General features: G+C 36.3%; 2 protein-coding genes across 2 annotated transcripts in view; one reads left to right on the forward strand and one right to left on the reverse strand.

Moving 5' to 3' along the window:
* Positions 1–249: 249 nt before the first annotated feature.
* LOC113664908 (WW domain-binding protein 2) lies at positions 250–6,774 on the reverse strand. The gene is made up of 10 exons (XM_027180525.2): positions 6,620–6,774; positions 6,430–6,535; positions 5,786–5,860; positions 5,470–5,530; positions 5,196–5,288; positions 4,817–4,990; positions 2,503–2,540; positions 2,136–2,217; positions 1,334–1,392; positions 250–1,098 (listed from the first exon to the last, which is right to left on the reverse strand). The coding sequence occupies exons 1-10, from the start codon at positions 6,673–6,675 to the stop codon at positions 1,048–1,050; spliced, it is 795 nt and encodes a 264-aa protein (XP_027036326.2). The 5' UTR covers positions 6,676–6,774; the 3' UTR covers positions 250–1,047.
* The window catches only part of LOC113664903 (peroxisomal membrane protein PMP34), a 10,009-nt gene continuing 8,139 nt past the window's right edge, over positions 6,773–8,642 (forward strand). Inside the window, exons 1-2 of the mRNA XM_027180522.2 lie at positions 6,773–7,020; positions 7,917–7,977. Of these exons, the coding sequence (XP_027036323.2) occupies positions 6,892–7,020; positions 7,917–7,977 (190 nt within the window). The 5' untranslated portion in view covers positions 6,773–6,891. The remainder of the gene's footprint in view (positions 7,021–7,916; positions 7,978–8,642) is intronic.

Here is an 8,642-nt window from a genome sequence, read left to right on the forward strand (position 1 = left end):
GCCAGGTTAATTTAGAAACCGACATCTATAAACTAAACAAACAATGGAGGAAGTGTTTCATTTTACAAGCCAGACGGGAAAAATCTTACAGCCATTGAAAACTGACAAAAAAAAATTACGAAGACTTCAACCAAAATATTACGTATTTTTCCTATCAGAAGCTTCTTCGTCAGTTTCTTCAACTCAATGTGATTATTGCTTCACGGGCAAATAGCAATCTACATAAACTTGGCAACCACTAACTGCGAATTAAGCTTGAAATCACAAGGTTTAAAACCTCAACATTTAATCTTCTAATGTGGAATTTACCCAAGTCAAGAAATTCAAGTAAGTTCTCTACTCTCTCTTTCAAACACCATTCATAACTGTGTCATTTAAAGTGCTGCACCACAGTCTCCTGGGATCTCAAAAGTGATAAACCTCTCCGAACGCTGCGAACTAGTGATACCTGTGTTCCTTTTACCTAACGTAGCAAAAACTGTACTTGGAGACAGGAGTAGAGTGACAATCTCAAAAACTCACACCACCATCTCAGCAAAGTGATTCAAGCTAAAGCCAACAAAGACATAATCACTCGCGCTTTCCTGTGCTTGAAGTACTGTATATAACATGTTATTAAATTTGAGTTTTTTTGTCATTTTCCTTTATTCCGTTTAGCTAATGTGACCACGTACTCTGATCCAGATTTTACGACAGTCAAAAGCGCTCCTTTGCATCACTATTTTACATTATGTGTTGTCACTTTTTATTTAACTTTTATGATAAGAAGGATAAATTTCCCTAAAGACTAGATTAAAGTACTTCGGACTATTTACCTTATTAGACTATATACCTTATCGATCAACAATCTGACTACCTCATTCATTTCTACAGTATTTAGCAAATTCAGAAGAATTCATTTATCAATTAGAATGATGATTAACATAAATTACAGTTGCACGATCCTCGTGAGTGGCTGGGTCATGACCTGTGGTTCTTACCATCAAAACTTAAGTTACTTTATTGGACTTCATCGCATATTCTGTTCCATGACTGCATTATCTACAGTTAATCATTCTTCTTGTCAGTATAAGGGGGTGGCGCATAGGGAGGTGGAGGCTATAAAAAAAGAAAAATATATATACCTAAGTTGCTAGCAAGCGCACAATTGTTCAAAGTTTGGTATAAGCGATCTAACGGATACTTCGCCACCCAGCGGATAAGTGTTAACAAAACGTACTACGCTATCCAACAGATAGAGATTTATCGATAGAATGCCTTCCTTTTTTGTTTTTGTGTGAAATAAAAATGAGGAATTTTCCGATATTCAAGAGGTTATCCTCACTTCACATACCTGAGGGGCTGGTACATATACGTTTTGTCCAGTGCTGTAAACCTCTCTTGCTTTTGCATCTGTTAAAGGTATCATAATATGTACAACACAGGTTATGTCACTATTTGCTCTATTTACACAAAGCATACCACTTAATGCAATCAGACAATGACTGAAGATAAAAAAAATTCACACAAAAGTAAGTGATGAGAAAACGGCTCTGTAGTAGATTTGATGGGACTTCATGGAAAACACCCAAAATTAACACCACACTTGTTACTCTGCTGGTACAGAGTTGTACAGGGGTATATTGACATGGCCTAATAAGGTACCTTCCAATCCCTTCCTCCAGTTTGTATTCTCTTGGAAACACACACCGCAAAAGTTCCAAAACTTATTTTACAGAAGCAAAGGCAATTTGTGAGACTACAAACCAAGGCTGCTGCAAAAATTTAGATCATCAAAAGAAACAAATTTCCACCCCATAGTACATACATTGTATTATTTACCCCAAAATAAAGTCTAGGGAACTAAATGAAAGAGCATATTTTAAAAATCTAGTGATACATGCCAAGTGATGGCCAAATCCATTGATCTGCCACTATTTTCACTCAAATCCAGATCTGCACCACTTAATGCCTTCTGATTTCCCTCTTAATATGCTGATTTTTATTTATTGTGGGGCTTTCTTAAGACATGAACATGTTTGGAAAAATGTTGAAATTATTCAGGGGCAAGTATAAATGTACATGTGAATACTGTATCCAATTACATTTGAATCAACGCCTAGCAGTGATGCTATTCAGACTCAGAGACCACTAACCTCCAAATGAATAGTTAAAACTGCCATCAGTAGGAGGGGGTGCAGAGGGTGGAGCCTGTCCTGGGTATGGTGGGGGATTTTCCTGAAGAAAAGTCAAACAGTGATTAACTTCAAGCTTAAATAACAAGTTTGAATGATAGCAACTTTTGGGAAGGAGATAGGCTTGCTAGGTCTTGTTAAGATTACATCTTGGAGTGCTAGAAACTTCCAAATTCAGTCTTCAAGGGTTTATTGTGTCCAAGTCTCACTGCATTGCAATGATTCAGTAATCTCATAAAGCTGTTAAAGATATAGCTAAATAATAAAAGTAGCTGTCATTATTCTTGAATTAAAATCTGATTAAAGCCTCACAGAAACAGAAACTTACATGAGGCTGGTATGGTGGTGGCTGACTCATTACACCACCTAAAATAAAAGTAAGTCAGAATTAGAATGTGGCTTGTCACATTTCTGTATGGGAAACATGTCCGTAACAAGAAACCTGGGACTCCATTTTATTTTAGTTATTGTACAGCTACCCTGTATGATAGAGGTGTCTCAAAAGAAGAGAAAAATACAAAATACTGTGGCTGAACCAAATTCTTGGAGACCACATAAGATATCCCTTCCTTTTGCTTAAGGATCCACCACTGCATGTAGAGCTACAGTGCTGTAAATCCTAACTTTATTGCAAAACTAGTCATGAATAACCCCTCTGAGTGTAACCCCTGTCCTGTCACAGAGAAAAAGAGCTGCTTTTGGCAATCAGGTGTTTGGGTTGATATGGTTCTCTCTCACAAAAAATACAGCTGTTATAAACCACTTTAACACCTTTGCAGGTGTTCTTCGGGAGAAAATTTGTATATGCGTTAGTTTCAATAAAATCCTCACACACAATATATCTGAAGAAAGGCTAATAACTGCAGTTTACAATATATATAAAGCGAGTTTTTAAGGAAGTGTCAGGAGTAAAGTGTGAAATGACCGTGGGTTCTTTTATTGAATTTATTGGGTGTTAGAGACCGTAGTACAAGCAAAATGGCTGCAGTCTTAATCACCAGGTATCAATCAACAGAAGGGTGTCTAGCTTTTTCAATAGTCTGATTGGTTGTTTAGATATTGGTATCTTAAGTAGGTGTAGCTAAAAATATGCCAGGCATTTTGCATAAATGGATGCCACAGGAAAAATATTTCAAATATCAATATTTCCCAACACCCTTTAATTTGTCATTGTTCCTGGAATGTTCTGGCAAAATATGACCAAAATTGGTCAAATCTAAATACCGAATAAACTCACTCAAAGCAGATGTATTGGTCCCAAAATCAAATACAAGATTTTAGCTCAAAAAGGCTTGCGAACAACTCATGCCACCCCAGGAGATTATCTTGCCCCCCTGAAACTGCAAACCAATGGGATAATGGGACCTTCTGACACCACTGATGATGGATCAAGATTTCCTGGGAGAAGTAAACCATTGCAGACAGGTCTTTTTTATCTTAATTGTTCAGTGGAGCATTGAGGAGGACAATACAAAAGGGGGTAAAGTTGCCAAAGACAAAGGAAAAACCTACGGCAAAAATGGAAAACCAGAAATGCACTGAGAAGCAAGACAACAAATCAACATGCAGCTTTCAAAATTACAATTCAGGGCAATTGTAAATGCTTTGTATCACAGTGAGTACTTGCATAAATAAAAAGAAACCTAGTTTCTTACATTATGTTTGACAAATTAAGGTTTGACAGGGACTTCTTTGTTCAAATCTGGACACCAGCATGGAGTTCTGCCAGTACCAGTCACTTTCACGACGGATTTTTCTTTTTGTTACAGAATGGTACTCTTTCTCTCTTCTTTGGGCCTGTTTTTTTTTTTTTTTTTTTTTTTTTATTTTTTTTTTTTAACTGGACTTTCTTTCACTTTTAACTTTTTCATGAGCAAAAATTTTTCAGGTACAAGATTATGACACCTTCCTGATTCATTAACTTTTATTTGAAAATACATTTTTCTAAATAACTCTGGTGCTTTTAAAGATTTCAGAATTTTTTAATGGGAATGTTAGGTTAAATGTTTGAATTCTGTTGAATGAAATAAAAGAAAAAACTATTTTCTTGGCCTCCGAAGGTAGGGAGTAACCTTAAACCAAGAAATCTTGGAATTTGCTGTCACAGAAAGATTTTCACAAAGGGAGAACACATCTGTAGCACACAAACAATTTTTGTCAAATAAAATCAGTTTTTTGCATCACACATGCCACACTTGAAAAAACGGTTCAAATTTTGTCCCATTTGAGTCATGGCCCTGAAAGATGCTAAAATTACACTCCAACTAAATATTTGAATTGACACTGAAAGCCCAACAGTTAGAAAATTCCACAACTTTTTATGATCTTTTTCAGGACTTATTTTTTATGTTAATCACTCAATCATTTTTTTGGCAATGTAGTTTTCAGGAGATTTATCGCAGTAATTTCCATAAATTTTCATTACCCACATTCAAACCAAATTCAAAGACTTACTGGCTTGGAAAAATGATAGGGAAGAATTTCTTCTCAATCCCTGTACAGCCCTGTTGGAATATCTAATTACATGTAGACTGAGTTTCTTATTTTTAAAAGGTAGCCATGTCATTCAATTCTAAGCACCAAAACTAAAAAATAGTTATGGTTTAAATTTCCATATAGGACAAACAGTAACAAGACTGTACCTGGAGGTAGATAGACAGCATATCCTGCAGGTTGCGGAGTTGGGTAGAATGCCTGCCCAGGGGCTCCATAATAGCCAGATTGAGCTGGGTACATATTGTTGTAGATGTTGCCTCCATTCATCATCACTGGCTGCCCAGGTGCCTGTGGTGGAGGGTGTGACCCAGGCCTACGGACTACAGAAACATTTACTTGTAGTTCAGTAAAATAAACATGCATTTTCATAAAAATTTTACACCCATAAAATATATATACTCTGCCTCGGTAAAGAAATTTTTCTAAAATTTTTATCAAGCAAGTTTTATCAAACTCATTGTTTGAGTGGTAGTTGACCACCAGTGAACAGGTTCTATTGAAACCCTGTGTAATTAATTTACTCACCACTAGCAACAGCAACTCTGAAGTGTTCAGCAAATTCTATAGCTCCACCACTATTGAAGGTTACTTTGAAAGTTCCTCTACCATGCCAACCACCTGAAAAGAAATAAGAAAAATTTCAGGACAAAATTGAGGTAGAACTTCAAGTATCTTCCATACTTTGAAGCTGGTAACTCAATTATCCACCAAAAAGAGCTTGTTTTACCCCAACACTTCCCTAAGTTTGACTGTTTAGCTGTTTTTTAGTATGATTTAGAACAGGTTACTCTTTACTTACCATCTGCCTCAGAAATTACATCCCCCTTCACAAAATTTGCACCAAACATGGGTTGCTTGACCTTAAAAGTATTTAACAGAGCATTAGTTGTTTGAGAGCTTCATTAAGCCTTCTGTAAAAATACATTTTTTATGTTTCCAGATAAGCACATACTGAAATGAGTAAATCTCACAAAAGACAAAGAAGATTGAGCTAAAAAACTCAATGAGTACCTCTGTGTTGTCATGGAGATTGATGCTATCTAAAATATTTTAAAATTACCATGTTATGACTTTTTCATCATAAAATAACAAGAATAGTATCCAGAAAAGCTAACCTCCACATTTCGAATACTATGGAAATTCATTGAAAATGAACCATAATTGCATCCAGTTGTAGGGGCAAATATGATCTGAAAGATGATAACACTATGTAAATACAAACAGCAAAGGAAAGAGTTGATTTAAAAAGTACCAAAACCCAACAACAAAAACACCTCATCACCCCATGAGTGTAAAGTGTATTTCTTTCAATAAACTGAAAATGGTCAGAATTGAACTCTTGAACAGAGACTTTTTCTCATTAGCTGCGTGGAGGTAAATAGTTCCGAACTGGCCAATCAGCATACGCTAAAAGAACTATTCACATGTGTGATATATATTAACATCTAGTATTGATCGATATCGATTGAGATTGATTATCAATAACATTGACTGAATACCTTAATAACTTAGTGCAACGAGGTTTGCTAATTTTCAGGCTCTATTTAAACAAATAACAAATAATGAGTTCAACCAGTATGTAGATTATACTTAAGCCAGCAAGCTTACGACTACCCGCTTGCAATCACCATTGCGAAACTTGACAGTACGTACATGTTTCAAACAGTTGCATTAATCAAAATCGGTTGCAACGTAAGTCCCCTATGATGGATGGCTGTGTATGTAAAATAAATCAAATATATGATCTTTTAGAACTTACTTTCTGAATGGTAATGAAGATATTTCCTTTCTTTGAGCCTTTCAAATAACCAGGGATTTCACCGCCTTCCAGAGCAAACTCGACGCCATCTTGATGGTATATCACACTGATAAAAGACAACGTATATTGTCCAAAATCCATCTCTACAACAGACTAGCGCCCAAGTTTAAATGTGATTAAGTTTACTTACTAGTCTCCATGAAGAGTAAGCCGCCCATTTGAGCAAACAACTTTGTTCAAAGACATACTTCTCGCTATCGCTTTAAGAATTCGTCACAATTTTCGCCTTTGCTATATTTTTAAATGACGTCATTTTAGAGCTTGGTAGCCAAGTTTAAGCGTTAGTGCTGACCAAAAACATTATCGGCTCTAAGTTCGTAACTCGGCTATTCACCATTACGCAACCTCCGAAACAAATTCTTTGAATGAATGTTTAATTGCAGACATATTTTATAAGCAAAAATGACCTTGTTTTCCAAAACTGTAAGCTTCAATGATATGGTTCCTATTTTACCGGCATTGGATCTACCTGTTACACTCAAAATGTTATTCTCCCACAAGAACTTTGTGCACGCTCTTGCCGGCGCAGTGGTGAGTACATCATACACATTAACTAACTAACTTGTGACAGCATATGTGTTTTCGTCCGCACTGAATGTAGACACACTTTTTGTGATTGTATGATAGGGCCCATTCGGTTTAAAAATGCTTGAATATTCTAAGGATGCGAAGAATGATGCGAATCACAGGTTATTTCGGTTACTTCCCAGATCAGGTGATGTCTGAGGACAAATATCCGCGTATATTTTCGCATGCAATAAAGGAAATTTTAATGTCGACCCTTTCATAGTTTTTTATTACCTTTAAGACGTGAACCATCGAGCAAGAATCCATCAACATTGTGCTACAGAGGTTCTCAAAAGGCAATTGGCAGCTTCAACCCCCCCTTAAGTAACCTACTGGGGAGGGGGGGGGGTGGTGGTGGCTGGAATTTGAACAACCCAATCTTCAAAGTCTGGGGAGGGGGATTTTGAGGCTTTGAATTGATTGATATGTTACTTCATAGTGGTGACAATTCTACAGATTTGCACTTGTATAGTGGGGAAATTTTGTCCATATCCCCTTTCCCCAGCTTAGTGATCAGCTGGAAATGTCCTAGCTATGGTGAAACTACCATACCTGAGTGGAAAGGTAGAACAGATTCTCTGAAAGCAAAAATCTCCTATTAATTACTTTTTGGTAACAAACAGCATAATGACTGATTGCTCTGACTATTCCTTAAAAGAAACCTAACACTACATACAAGGAGTGAAAAAAGCTACTTAGACAACCAACCTGTTGCAAGTGATCTTTCTCCAGGGACTAGTATTCTTTTTACTCTAGCAGACATATGTGAATGTGGTAAAAAAAAATTATTCAGGGTTAATGGTACAAAGCCTAACCTACCACTATACAATGATGAACTGAATAGTATTTTATTTAAACAGGGAAGTGTGACAGCTATGACAGTGTTCTTTCCATTAGATACTGCAAGAACCAGACTTCAAGGTTGGTTATTCTTTTGTGGCTCTGGAATTAGGGGTGGGTTACTCAAATATAAAGGGAGGGAAAATAGTATGTTATAAAAACTCTTAGAGGATATAAGGTTGATACAATTTCAGCTCTTACATAAGTGGGTGTAACTGTTTACTTAAAACTGAAACTTGCTGAAATACCTTGAACCTTTAATAAGTGCTGCAGACATAAACTTAAAATTCAATGAAAAGTGGGTGGAAAGGTGTGTATACATGGTAGTAGTTTAGAGCAGGGAAGGTACTTGATATTTCACGAACTGTTCAGATATGATTGTTTTGCAGCAATTTGATGATGTAGGTTTGAAAACAAAAAACCAAAAAAACTGGGTATGAATAAACAAAGTTGATCTCTAGGTTTCATTTTTATCACAGATAGTAATCTTTTTGCTCACTCAACATGCTATAATATGAAAAAGGCATGTTTTGAATGTGTAAATCTAATACTTCAATACTATAATTACACACTGCTGTGGCAAATGTGACCACCTGTCAACAGAGGGAGAGGGAAGGAAGAACTTACAACTTAAAGGGAGTGGACACTTTCAAAACTTGTTGGCAGATAGAGAGGGGGCACTTATTTGAGGAATGTTTGTGCTTATTTTTGCAGCCATTTTTTTTCTTTGGGGATGGGGGAGAGGG

The sequence above is a fragment of the Pocillopora damicornis genome, chromosome 10 (genome assembly GCF_964200805.1).
Source record: "Pocillopora damicornis chromosome 10, jaPocDami1.2, whole genome shotgun sequence".
NCBI classification, from domain to species: Eukaryota; Metazoa; Cnidaria; class Anthozoa; order Scleractinia; family Pocilloporidae; genus Pocillopora; species Pocillopora damicornis.